Source organism: Melospiza georgiana, chromosome 3 (assembly GCF_028018845.1).
Source record: "Melospiza georgiana isolate bMelGeo1 chromosome 3, bMelGeo1.pri, whole genome shotgun sequence".
In the NCBI taxonomy this organism is placed as follows: Eukaryota; Metazoa; Chordata; class Aves; order Passeriformes; family Passerellidae; genus Melospiza; species Melospiza georgiana.
The window spans coordinates 58,380,028-58,394,542 of NC_080432.1; the positions used below are offsets into that span (position 1 = coordinate 58,380,028).

The 14,515-nt window shown below is 34.9% G+C and overlaps 1 protein-coding gene across 4 annotated transcripts in view; it reads left to right on the forward strand.

The window, feature by feature from the left end:
• The window catches only part of RYR2 (ryanodine receptor 2), a 379,393-nt gene that overhangs the window by 288,404 nt on the left and 76,474 nt on the right, over nucleotides 1-14,515 (forward strand). For all 4 annotated transcript variants that reach the window (XM_058020341.1, XM_058020342.1, XM_058020343.1 and 1 more), the window contains 5 exons: nucleotides 1,349-1,470; nucleotides 4,489-4,538; nucleotides 8,271-8,331; nucleotides 10,013-10,251; nucleotides 12,463-12,544. In XM_058020341.1, coding sequence (XP_057876324.1) covers nucleotides 1,349-1,470; nucleotides 4,489-4,538; nucleotides 8,271-8,331; nucleotides 10,013-10,251; nucleotides 12,463-12,544 — 554 coding nt within the window. The remainder of the gene's footprint in view (nucleotides 1-1,348; nucleotides 1,471-4,488; nucleotides 4,539-8,270; nucleotides 8,332-10,012; nucleotides 10,252-12,462; nucleotides 12,545-14,515) is intronic.

The window sequence follows — 14,515 nt, forward strand, 5'->3', positions numbered from 1 at the left end:
TCTTCTTTACCCTCTCTCTTCAGATGTTTACACACATGGATGAGATCATCCCTGAGCCTTCTCTTCTCCAGGTTAGGGTCCCACCTTCCTCATTCTCTTGTCGTTTGAAAGATCTTCTAGTTTCTTAATAGTTTTGTGACCCTTTGCTGGACTCTCTCCAGAATGTCAATGTTTCTCTTGTACTTGGGAGCCCAGAACCAGACAAAACACTTGAGATGTGCTCTCACCAGAGTTGAGTGGAAGAACCCTCTCCCTGGACTCTCTGACAAGCACTCTCTCTTGTTCAATCCACGCTGCTGTTGGCTACCTTTGCAATAAGATTGCATTTTTGGCCCATGGTCTGTTTGCTGTCCACTGAGGATCCCATGGTCCTTCTTTGAAAAACTGCTTTTCAGCTGATTAGCCCTCAGTGTATCCTGGTGACTGAACTCATTCCTCCCCAGGTGCAGGACTTCACACTTTTCACTTCCCCTTCCTCCTGACAGCCATGAAATTCCTCTCAGCACAATTCTCCCTTTTCTGTCACAATTTTACACATTATAAACCAAGAAAATCTGCTGTTGCCTTTCACACATAAAATCTTGTATGATATTTACCTATTCAAAATGCCTTTTGAATTTATTAGTGAGTAAGAAAACGTGACTGTTTGCAGCATTTTCTATCTCTGGTGTCATTTGCAGTAAGTTGTTTTTTCTATGCCTTAGAGTATTTCCATGTGGTATTATTTGTCAGGCTGATTGACTCAGAAGCTAGCATCTCACTCTCTTGTGAACCATGCTCCAAAAGGGAAGCTATTTCATATTTTCTTTTTGGCCATTTATTTTGGATCAGCTGCTGTCTGACACCTGTCTGGCACTGAGTAATAATCACCACAGAAAGTAAACAGAAAAACTTCTGTGGCACAAGCCCTTAGTAAGTGATGTTATTTTGAAAAATCTAGAAATAAGTGGTGTTAGCATGTTGACAGTTGTAGGTGAATTTTTTTAAACCTACATTAAAAGGACCAAAAAGCAATAGTTGTATTTGGTTATGTATTATAGGACAAATCTTAAATTGTAAGATAAAATTAAATTATACTTTCTGCCTTGTACTCCTCCTAAAAACCCCCATAGATAAGTCCCAGTGATAATGTAATTTTTTTTCTGCTGCCTTACTTGATGACATATTAAGTGCCGTGAATATTAAATAAATTCAGAGAAATAGCTATTAAAGAAAAAATCCAAACAGACAGAATTTTAAGACAGAAAAGCTGTTTGAAATCTCCTGTCTTTAGTTGTGACCTACAAAGTATAAACAGAACATAATAAAGAAGGTCCTGAGATAACCGCTCTTTCTGATTTAATTTCAGGTTGTGCTCCCTTTGATTGATCAGTATTTTAAAAATCATCGCCTGTATTTCTTATCTTCAGCAAGTAGGCCTCTCAGCAGTGGAGGTCATGCCTCTAATAAAGAGAAAGAAATGGTGACAAGGTAAAGCTTAAAATGATATTAATGTCTATGCATATGTGTGTTGGTCTTTAAAGAGCAGCAGTTGAATGTGGGCAAGTGAGAAGTGGGAGGCACAGAGATATTTTTATGTACACACAAATTAAGCATTTTAGCTTTAATTTCCCATTAGGAAAATTCATTTTATAAAATGGAGAGGAGTACAGAGTTATTATATGCTGTTTAAAAGGTGATGATTTTGGCATGCAGGGAACTTCAATTTATCCTTATATTCAACAGCAGAACACTTGCACAGTCTGTGGCACAGGCTATACAATTATGTATCAGTTTTCTGATATTTCTAACTGTTAGAAATAGGTATATAAAATCATTATTCCTGCAAAATTTTATGTTAGATTTATAAGCCAAACTTATTTGTAGCTGAATTTCAATAAGTATCATTATTAATGTCCATCATAAAAATAAGGGAGTTGCATTCTTTCTGCTCTATAGTTTTATAAATAGTAATGAGTAGTACTTTCACAGAAATATTTGATTCTTTCTCTGAAGTTACTCTTTTTTGCAGACCATCTCTCTAAGATGTTTTAATTTTATTTCACTTCTGATTGAATTGAAACCCACATTTCCCATTTAGTAAGGTGGATTACAAGCTTCACACAGGATCTCTTGAGTACCTGTAACATGGGCATGTATGATGGTTCCCTCCTTGGCTGTTCTTGGGCATGACCCATGCAATATTGAATTGCTGCATTTTGGGGCTGACAGCCAGATGGTGGTCATTCAGACATGCAGGGCTTGCAAGATTGTGTGAATGCTGAGTGAAGTTTTTATCACTGTATTAAGCTCAAGCAAGTAATGGCTGTATTGACTTTGCATCATCTCATGGACTAATCTGAACTGGCAGCTTATCTCAATGCTGTTCTTCAAGGGATTTTAAAACTTTATCAAAATGCATGCATATAATAATTTTCCAGTCTTATGAGCTGCTAATTTTCTGTCTGTAATGTCCTGGATAACGGTATTTTTACAGATGTTAAGTCATGCCAATAAACTCCCTACTTCTGGAAAATGTCAGCTATATCAGCATACCTGCTGCATAGAGATCCAGGATTTATGCACATATGCTCTGTAGCTGTGTGAGATTCCAGAATTTATAGTCCTGCAAAATGATCAGAGCTGCTGCCATACTTGATTGGGTTATGTGCTATCCAGATGTGTCAGCCAAGCAGAAGAAAATAGATGCAGGGAAATCTTGGATGAGTAATAGCAAATTCCATTGAGTGCACCTCCTACACAGAATTTGTTTTAAGCTAAGGGCAGCTCCTGGCTGCTTTCCTTCTCCAGTGATGATAAACTTGCATTCATTAAGCTGTGGAAGAGTATAATTTTGGATATTGATAATGCAGTGAAAGTTAGCATATGCCACAACCATTCCATATTCAGAAAATGCAGTTAATCCAGATCTATTTTGCTGACAAATATGGGTCAGACCTCGTCCTGAAATGTGGTGGCATTATATGCTGTTGTATTTGTAACCAACCTCTTCATGATTGGGTTTTTCAAATTTCTCATCCAGTAGACCAAGTTAGGAGTTATCTAACTACTGTAGTTGTATGAAATTGGTTCTGAATATTAATCTGGGTATTGGAAATTTGGATTTATTTATTTATTTATTTGGCCTCAACTAAAGACACTGTAGATGATAGTTTCAGTCTCACTTTGTGAAAGCACAGCGTCTGCTGAATGGTACAGGCCATTGAGTAACATTTGTCTGTCAGAACATAAGATAGAGTGGTGAGCTATTTATGTCTTTTCCAGAATGGACGCATAATCTATATGGTGCTAGCATGCTTCTTTACATCTTTTCCTGTTGGACTTGGTGATTCAAGATCCTCATAAAACAATATATAGTCTATGTCTGCATCATGGAATAAAAAGTGAACTGAGATCCCCAAACATGCACCAAGCAGGCTCATTTCTAAAACAGAGCAATTGCTGTTTCTAGAGTGGATCACTGTGCATTGGCTAATTAGCTGGATTCAATCCCACATTAATCTGGCTGTTGAGATTCTGGACATAAATGTTTCCATTTGACAGTGTGCTCTTGTCTGTCAATGGAACAACATGTTCAGATCTCATCCATAGGCTGTGCAGACATGCTTATTGTATCTTTTGCTTTTAAATCAGAGTCTAATAAATAGCTAGTATGCCTATTAATTATGTAGCTTAATAAAATGACATGATATTGTTCATGTCATTTATAGCAGATGAAAGGGATTGCAGCATAAAATAATACCACAAAAATGGATGTTTCTGGTGAAAATTCTCACACCAAACCAGATCTTGAAGATTGATGTAATTCCAACTTCAATCTGGAGCCCAGGTCAATTTGGGTAGGGTAGTTTGCTCCTGCTTCTATGAATTAACAGAAAAATTCACTTTTCTTTTTTCTCAATGGAGTGCTGTTTATCAGCACAGGAAGTAGTTCAAACATGCAAAACGAAATCATTGATCATATTGTTTAAAACCATGTAAGAGGTGATATTAGAAAAAAAACCAAACTTATTTGAAGAAAAATTCTTGCTGTGTTCAAGTTTACAAAATCCTAATTGAACTAGTTAAGCATTTGCCATCACACACCTCACTTAATTTGATTCCGTTGCCTTGTGTTTTCAAATTTTAGTGGTATCCTGTGTAGCACAATGAACACATTTTACTTTTTAAAGCTTTGATGGTTATTTCCTTGTGGGTTATTGTATAGAACGCTTTTATATTAATTAGCTTTGCTTTTAATTTTTTTGTTTGTTTTTTTTTAATTATAATATGTGCTTATTTAACCATGTTTGTTAAGGATATGCACTTGAAAATTCTTTCTTTAGTATTCTGTCCCACATTCTGCTCAGACAATTGATTCTTTCTGCGTGACATCATGTTGCTTTTCCTGCTCATATATCAGCTGTTATTTTTTCTTTCTTTCCCCCCTCCCTCCCTTATTTTTTTCCTTTTCCCTTCTCTTCTCTTTTATTTTTCTTTTGTCTTCAGCCTGTTCTGCAAACTTGGAGTTCTTGTCAGGCATAGGATTTCACTGTTTGGTAAGGAGACCCTTGACAAATACTAGCATGGCCATCACTTGGTTTTCTTTGCCATTTTTGGATTGTGTTAAGTGCTGCTTTGTTGCATGCTGCATGGCTGAAATGCATGGTCTACGCAGACCACCGATTGTTTAGACTTGTAGATCAAAGATTATTTTAGATGGAATAAAAAGCTTTTGTAGTTTTCAGTTTGGGGGAGGTGATTGGGGCTTTTTCGTTTTCTCTGTGTCTTAACTAATATTTGGGTTTCATTATCGTATCAAAGAATGTTGATGAGTAAATTAAAATTACTGATTAGTAATGTTATTCTGAATAATTTGGGAAAAACATTTGGCAGTCAGAACTGCACATTTTTATTGGAAAGTCATTAAGGAAAATTAGAAGTGGGCTGAAGTGCTTAGTTATGTTCTGTGGAATTCTTGAATATTCTCAGATGTGCTTGACTCCACATACGCATGTGTACCCTCTTTCTGGTATTATGTGACCTTGGCAGGAGCTTGGTGTTTGTCTTATGCCGTGTGAAAATCACTGAATTGAAGTCAATCTGAAGTCTGTATCAAGTGTATACATTATATGCAATGTATGGCACATTTTCTTTGCAATTTTCTCTTCTGCTGTGGTGCTAGAAGAGTTGGAATAGTACATCCTATGCATACATGGCTTCAATGATGGATGCAGTGCAAACTTCAGCATCCATGAACATATCTAATTGGGTAATTATCTAGTGAATTAGAATTTGATTGTGTTAACATGCACCTAACTCAATTCTGGCATATTTCATTCAATTTGAAGGGAAAGAAATGACTTGCTGCAGCAGTGTGGTGCTTAAAAATTTTACAGACCATTATGAAAACTGTTAAGCTAAGAAGAAAGATTGAAAGGTTTTTTAGCATAATTGCTTTTAAATATTTTGGGAGGAGCTGAGTGGATTTGCCTATAAAGCCAGAAGATCATAGGAGGAATGGAGTTATTTCTGCAGCTGTGTGGCATGCATCTTTTTCTGGAGGGTGGAATATGTCACAAACCTACACATAAGCTCTGATTTATGCCCTAGATTGTTTCTTCAAAGAATGAACTAGCTCAGTTATACTATTAAAATTTTGGAAAGCTTTTTTGTTATTTGTGCATTTGGTTTTCAGATTTTTTTTTTCCTAAAATGAGTAATGGTTGAAATTAAATACCTAAGTCAATATAACTTTCTTCAGTACTAAAGAAAAGATCTTTTCTATTCAATTTCTCAGCTTGCTAATTTCTTGTTGTTTGGCTGGGTTCAAATGCTAGGCGATAAGTCAGATGGGATCAGCTGATTATTTGTGATAGCTACAGTTTGTTTTTTAACTCTATTCCCAGACAACAGTAACAACAGATTACAAAATCTTTATGCTAACACAGTAGTTTTGGCATTAACTGCGACAAGGTCATTGTGAGACTATGGAGCATGATTGGGTTGTTTACTATGGACTTAATATCTCAAGTCAAAGTCACCTTATAGTTTGCCTTCCCCTGCAAGGGAATTGCATGATATGAGAAAATCTGATTAAGAGAGTTGCACTTATTCCAGCAAAGACAAAGACTTTGTGCAGGAGAGGAGAAAGTGCTCATAACTGAGCACACCTGGGGCCTAGAAAGTTATTTGTGCAATTTGAAGACATCTTCTGTGAGCAAGTGTTGCTCAATAATAACTTTTATGGGCAGTGTGGAGTTTTCTATAACAAATATCAAAATTTTATATGGTTTTGCGATATAGGTACTTTGAATTACTGTGAATATGAATGATACTTCTGAATATAGAGCTGCATTTCCGAAAATCATTAGTGAAAGTCACGTAGCTTAAGATGTATATAGTAGTTTGGTAAAATGGGAAATTAAGCATGCATGTCTTACAGAGTGAACTTAAATAGTCAAATTTGATATCTGAGAGTGTCATTAAGATTATGAAATTATCATTCAACATAGAATCATTATTTGTTTACAATGTGAAAGTAGATTTTGACTGCAATAATTTACAGTTTGAGAGCTGTGGCTGTACATGAGGAAGGCTGTATTGATTTATTTTCATTAGTATTACTGGGTAGAAATGGAAAGATTTTGGTGAATAATTTTGGTGAATTGAGCATGTTAATTTATATTTTCTCAAATTTAAGTAGCTTGATTGTTTAAATTTCTAGTAAGCAGTTCTGTTCTGGAGCAAGTTCCTGAGAATTTGTGGCTGCCCCATCCCTGGAAGGGTTCAGGCTGGGTTGGATGGGGCTTTGAGCAAGCCTTGTCTAGTAGAAGATGTCTCTGCCCCCAGCAGGAGGTTGGACCTAGATGATTTTTAAGGTCCCTTCCAACCCAGACCATTCCATGATTCTGTGATGGTCTAACACACAGTCTGGTGTACTTTGAGCCCCTCCATACTTGCTGTCTCAGCACTGTTTTGCACTCTCTTCATCAGCATGGGCGTTCCTATCACCAAAGCATCAAAATAGTAAGGAAAAAAGTTTGATCTGACAAAAACCCTTAGTCTTTTGGGGTGATTTTTGGTAGGATTTTTTGGGTCGCCTCAGCTTTCTTATCTGCTTGCTGTACCATTGCATGATCACATGTGCCAGTGAAAAAAGGTGAGGCTGCCTGGCTGAGGCAGCTGTGGAAGTTATGGTCCAGGTTTTTTTAATCTGCTGTGGATGAACAGGAATGAACACTTTTGTATTAACATTTGTATTTCCTAATTTTGGTACCATAGAACAACTTTCTCAGTGCTGCAATGAACCTCCCACACCTTCCTTGCACTTATTTTACAATATCTAGTTCACTGAAACAATTACTAATTTTACTTGAATGTTTGCTTGTATTTTTAAGAAATAACCATGAGTGAGAAAATACAGTATGCTGTAGCACTGTGTGCAGATAGAAATATTTTCATAAATCTTTCTTAAACATTCAATTTGTTTCTACTTTTTTTTCAAGAAAATTTAAAGAAAAGCAAGGAAAGACAGTTTTATTTTTCCATAATTTCATTTTAGAAATTGAATTTTAAAATAGGCCCAAATGTGGTTCAGATTTGTATAGTATACATGTATTCTGGATTTAAAAAGTGTTCTTAGAGGAAAGAGGCTTGTACATGCTGCATTTTGGGATGTACATATGTATAGAAGGCTTCTTGTATGTAAGTCCTCTTTTTGCATACCTAAATGGGAAAAAAAATTACAGAATATGTGTATTATGTCAGGGACTCTTATTTATGTGGATCCAATTAAGCTATAAATAACTGCAGACTCGGGGGAACATCAGGGAATGAACTTTGTTAATGACATTTTTTTATAAGTGTTCTCTTCCTGTAATAGCAGGAAGTTGCAATAGCAACTTTGGAAAGTTAACTGCTTTTATGTTACTGAGAGGGGGAAGATAAATAATCAGATAAACTTGAATTAATTAAAGCAAAACTTAGAGAACTCAAATGGAAACCAGAAAATACACTGCAGCTTTAATTAACCCCACATTTAAGTGCTTCCATCTTGACTGCCTCAGCTATTTTATGAGATGCTTTCCTGCCTCTAGTTCCTGCATTTGTGTAAACAAGGCTAAGACAAAAAACTGCATGTTCTTTAACATGAAATGATGCAGAAGTTCAGTTGCTCTTCTGCTATGTCATTTATTCTTTCATTAAATCCAGGGGTACAGTTAGCAGTGTGTCAATAAGTTACACGCTATGCTCAACTTAATTGGTGGATAATTTTCCTCCCTCTCTAGGAAATGATGCAACATCAATAGTCAACTGTCTTCACATACTGGGACAGACTTTGGATGCAAGGTAACACTGATTATATTTTCTAAAGTACAAGGAAAATCACTGAAGAGAGTAATGTGCAGTTACATTTGGGCTACCTGTGTAAGGCGACAAATTTTCAACTTGAGAAGTTACAGTGCTGAAAAGAATTCCCATTGCAAAACAGGTCCATTACTAGGATTTGACAGGACAGTATTTATAGGTTGCACTTTAAATTTTATTATGGATCAGTGGTGTCCAGAAACTTCTGATTGTTACTTTATATGGTTTTAATCATGTCACTTTCTCAAAACCAAAATAAAGTTGTAAATATTTTATTATTTTCCTTACACTGTTTAATCAAAAAATTCAGGAGTTAAATGCACAGTAAATCTGTCTCATCGAGTGTCTTCTTTGCAAAATTAATTCAGGTTCTAATTTGAAAAAAAAGCCAAACCCTTTGCCTAGAATTCAGGGCTACTTTTATGTTAAATTGAGCTGCTTGAGCTATTATTCTGAGGTTTATGGATGAGAAAACATTGATATATTGGAGAGTAATGTGTTGCTTTTCATTTCCTGTGAAGTCAGCCATCTCTGCTGAGAGCTGATTTTTACATTTTTGCATTTTTAAACAAAATATGATATCTTAAACTGCCTCCATGGAAATTTTAAGGAAATTTTTTTCACTTAGCATAAAGTCTCAAAACAATTGTGTGTATTATGTGCATATAGTTCTCTTTCTCAATATCTTACCAGTTGCTTTTATGGACAAGTTTTATATTCCATTTCCTACGGGGTAGAGTCATGATCATGGCCATTAATATGGCTCAGCTCTTGCATGGTATGCCTTTATTTTGCAATATCTTGGGTTTTTTGTCTTAAATTGTCCATGGTCCATGCAATCACACAGACAGAATACAGACACAAGTGAAGGTCACTAATTCAGCTCTGGGTAGAGATGTGGAAATAGCTCCAGATGGAGATTAAGGAATTAATGGAGGGGACACGGAATTTTAAAGATATTGCTCTTGACACTGTATATATCCACTCTTTAAAATAAACAATCAGACTAAAAGAACTGGACTGCTTCTGAATTTACAAAATAGCATCACCTCAATTTATTTCACACATGCCTAAACGGATACTTTCTTTAAACAAAGGATCTTTGTAATTGAGCTAGTTAATCACATAAGGTAATAATTCTCCTGTATTGCATCTTTCCATTGTTGATCAACTGTGCTATAGTCACATAATAAATGCATTGATTGATTTGATTTTAACATATATGGTTGTTTTTACTCATTCCTTTCTCATGCCATTGTTCTGGAGATGGAAATGTGACTGCTTTAATTAGGAAGATTTTCTGACTTTTATCTTGAGATGATTCTTCTCTTTCTGGAGTCAGAAATCACAGACTTACTAATTTTTATTTTTGTTCTGTAGTTTTTGGGTTTTTTCCTCTCTGAAGGCAAATGAATCACTTTATAAATTCCAAAGGACTGTTTGCTTGGCAGGAAAACAGATAAAGTATCCCTGTGTTCTGCAGGATACCTGTGAAACTTGTTTTCAGTCAGTTATTCTGCTCTGAGGAGATTTTACAATGTTAAAAGATGAAATATTTTTCTTCAGATCTCAATTATCTATTTCATATAATCGAAGACTAAGCTTTCTTCCATGCTTGTATAACATAATATTCCTTTTCATTCTTTTTGCATGATATAAACAGGACTGTGATGAAAACTGGTCTGGAATCTGTTAGGATGGCATTGAGAGCATTTTTGGACAATGCTGCTGAGGATCTGGAGAAAACTATGGAAAATCTTAAACAAGGCCAGTTTACGCACAGCAGAAACCAGCCAAAAGGAGTTACACAAATCATTAATTATACCACAGTTGCTCTCCTGCCAGTGCTATCTTCATTATTTGAGCATATTGGACAGCACCAGTTTGGGGAAGATTTGATATGTATGTATCATATTATCTTATATATATATATGCAGAATGTCCACACCATTAAAATATCTATAGTGTCATGCAGTAAGCATTACTAGACTCTCAATTCTATTAAAGAATGACAAATCCTGTGTCATTTTGACAAAATTTTTATTGATTTAATCAAACATTTGCAGCAATTGACCAAAAACAGTCTGCAGATTTTAGTGGACTCTGAATAAATAGTGAAGTAGATGTGTCCATGATTACAAAGTCAGAAGGATCAATTTTGTTAATAACTTTATAATATATTTACTGTGACTTTCTTCATGTGTGAGAATTCACTTTGTGTAAGTTACTTTGTCTTTACTCCATCTATAAATACTACAAGAATGGTGTTGCACCATCATACACGCACCTCAGTTCAGTTTAGAGGGGAATCTGGGTGGCTTCTTGAATTCTGACAATTCTAGGGAAAAGGGAGAAGTGGAAGGAGATCCTGAAGAATTCAGACACCAGAGAAGGGAGCATGTATGAAAGTCTGGATATTGGATTTCTGTAAAGGTTCTGATTGTAGGGATTCAATGGTCCTTTATTCCCCCCAAACCAAAAATTTTGCAGCCAAAATTTTGCGGACTTTGCAGCCTGAGAACAAAAATTGCATTTTATATATTTCAGGAACTCACAGAAGTATTACTGTCCAGATGGCACTAAAGGGGGAAATCCTACCCTGCATAGCTAACTCTGTGACTCAGTTATGAAAATCCATGAGAAGTACTTGGAGGAACAGAATACCGAGTTACATTTTTCTCTTTTTAGAATGTGTAAAAAGTATTATTTAAAGTAGCCTTAAAAGAACTCTTCAAAAATTTGGACTTGAATTCATGGATTTCAAAGTAATGAGATGTAAATATCCACTTATTTTATTGAACTATTTCTGTAAAATTCCAGAGACTTTGATGGTATCCAGAAAAAGTAATTTTTTCATCATAAACCACTTTTTCAGTCATCAGCGTGTTCATGCCTTGTATAATTTTTGGTCTCTGGTATCCCATGTTTTGGAATTTAATATTTAGCTTTGAATTCTTTATCACTTAGGTTGGTGTTCTTAATCAGCTATTCTACATACATTGGACTGGTGTAAAACACCGAATTTAGAATTCATGAACTGGGAAAGAATAATTATTTAAAATTGGGCCTATTTATTTTGTCTAGAGCATAGTGGAAAGACTAATTTTTCTTACACACAACTTCTCTTTACATTTTGTTAAGAGTAAGATTTATCTTATTTGTACAAGCATCTTGACCTGGTGCTTGTACCTGATGTTACTGGTTAGAGTATACTCCCTGGGTGGGTCATGTACAAAGATGGGTCAATGTACCAGAGGTTACTATTATGATGTAAAAAACACTGAACTCTGACATGATCTGAACTCAAATCACAGTACAATAACGGGCTGGGCTTGTAGCTTTGATACAATATCTTGTAGGCTCTCCAGCCCATGCAGTCTTACCTTGTTTTATTCACAATATTTCATTAATTGCTTGTTGAGGGGTGAAATTAGCACTGTAGAAGAGACTACAAAAGATATCTCAGGCAAGAATGTATGGGAGTGTTGTCCTTCTTGATGGTACTTACACTGTTACCCTGTTACTGCAGAGTGCATTACAAAAGCATTTTTCCAAATGGTTGTTGTTAAGGTTACTCTTACAGATTTATGACTGAATTACTTGATAATGTTAAAACATCTTTTGGTGAAGTATTTGTATGGAATAAATTATTATTTATTGTTTTTAATCCTTTGTAAGTTTAAAGTGTAAATTAAGTACATGCTATTATCTGCTATCAGTGCCTAAATGAAAAAAAAACCAAAACCCTGTTATTAAAATAATTAAATATCTGTTTAACAGGATTGCCTTTATTTTGAACAGAGGTATTCTGTTTGTAAAGGTGTCCTGTGTGAAGAGTTGGTATGACATTAATTTAATAAAATTAATCTACTAGTGGAATAGGTTTACTATTTTACGTATTAACATGATATTTAAGTAAATGGAAATTTTGAGTAAAAAGTATAGCACTTGGACATCCAAAGACTTTGTATGTAGTGGGTAATTTCTGTGGATTGCATTTGTTAGCTTAATATTTATAATTCCGTTATTATCTGAAGTAATTTATTTTAATTCTTTGGGAATGTATTGCAAAGAAAAATCTCTTTGTAAATATAGTTTTCTTCTTCTCTTTAGTGGAAGATGTTCAGGTCTCTTGTTACAGAATATTGGCCAGTTTATATGCTCTAGGAACCAGCAAGAGTATCTATGTTGAGAGGTAAGCAGCAAAATAATTCCTCTGGTTTTAATATTTGCATTTATATTTAGCATTATGAATTTTCAGTTCAGAATTAATTTTCAGAAATTAATATAGAAGAGTATTATTGAAAAGCTATCTTGAAAGAAAATATAGATGTGCTCAGATGTTAAGTGGAATGCAAATCCATGTACTATAATATGTTTGAAATATTGCATTATTTGTTTTTCAAAATACTTTTCCTAATTAAAATAAAAATTAAAAATAATATTATCTGACTTTATAAGGAACAGCACTTGATTTGAGGGTTAACTAAGGTATTGTAAAATTATGTCATTCAGCTTCGGAGTTGTTATATTCTTCCGTCTATAATGTGTAATTGTGATGTATATTTTTTTCTCATTACCCTAAATTTAATTTTGTCACTTGTAAAACGCTATTTGTTTTCTAGCTGTTACCCAGGTAAATGAGGCATTGCAATTGCTGTTTTATACATCTCTGTATCTGCTAACCTCCTTCCAAGTTGCATTTGGTCTTTGTAAGCCATGTTTGGTCATAAAATACAGACACCTAGAAAAATTCAAATTTTAAAAGGAAAGAGTTGCACTGCAGTGCCTAACACTGTTCTGAAGGCAGCTAAACAGAATGGATTAATTTCAGATATTGGCAGCAGCAGTCTAGGAAGTTCAGTGTCTAGGAAGTGACACTCGAGCAGATCAACCTGTGCATAACTCCAGAGCAGCCCCTTGACATATCTTGGCTTACTTGGTGGTGGTATCACAGGCAACAGTATGAAAAATTGTTGGGACCAAAATTTAAGTAAATAAACCCCCCAAATATGTGGAAAATCAGGTCTCCTTGATTTCATTAAGGACATAAAATTAATTTATTTTGCTCTTTGGCAAATAAAGGATATAGGATTTCTTTTGAAGACAAAATATATCAGTGTAACCAATAATTTTTGTGTATGATTGTCTGCCACCAAAATCAAAAAGCACATGCTGTTCTCAGGTGTGTGATGGATGTATGTTTTGCTTATGAAGACCTAATGAAAAGGGGGGAAAAAGGAAGGAGAAAACAGCATGAGTGATAATGGGAATGAAGTTAGATTTAACAAAATCAAGTTTAATGAGTTAGATCTATAAAGAATAAAATCTTCAAGACCGAGATAAACTATAGACCCAGGATGAACCTTATTAAATCACAAGATCAGTTTTGAGGTATTTTTTTCCTTTTAACTTGAAAGTTCATGTTTCTCCTGAGTTCAAATTCTCTTGAATTTCTGTCACATGTGTGATTTGGTCTCAGCTAGGGATTTCTCACCTTTCTAAATTCTGCTGTGATCAATTAAACTGAAAATTAGAAAGACTAATATAGCTGTCGTGAAGAACCCAAGTGAAGTGACAGGGAGGGCATCACTTACTTCTTCCTAGAAGCAGGCTTTTAAAAATTTTGACACACAAAGAATTTTGATTATCAAATAAATGTCATATAGTTGAAGATATTAAAGCAATGGCTTTGTGATAAAATTTCAGAGCTCTTGATCATTAGAAACAATTTTCCACTAACAGAAGAACTTGACTTTCATTCTAGACTAAGCATAAAAGTGATTATCATTATTTCTTAGAAAAGTGAAATATCATTTAGATAAAATGATAGTTGATTTTGTTCTCTTGTTCTATCCAGTAGCTTTTTCTTAATACTAGGGATTGTACAGTTAGTAAAGTTGACAGGAAAGTAATAGAGCAAAAGGCATTTTTATAATTACTTTGGTCTCCCTTGTATTTTTTTCATTTTCTATAAGCTTTGTAGGCTACCATTGAGATTTTATGTCTTTACATATCATTCATATATTAGCAGAGGGTTGCTAGACGTCTTTTCCAAGTACATGTTCTTGTGTTGATGATCCCAGTAATGTCGTGGCTTCTCTTTGAAATGCATTGATCTCAGAACACAACCCCAAGGTGGGGTCAGTCTGTACTTACCAGCTGA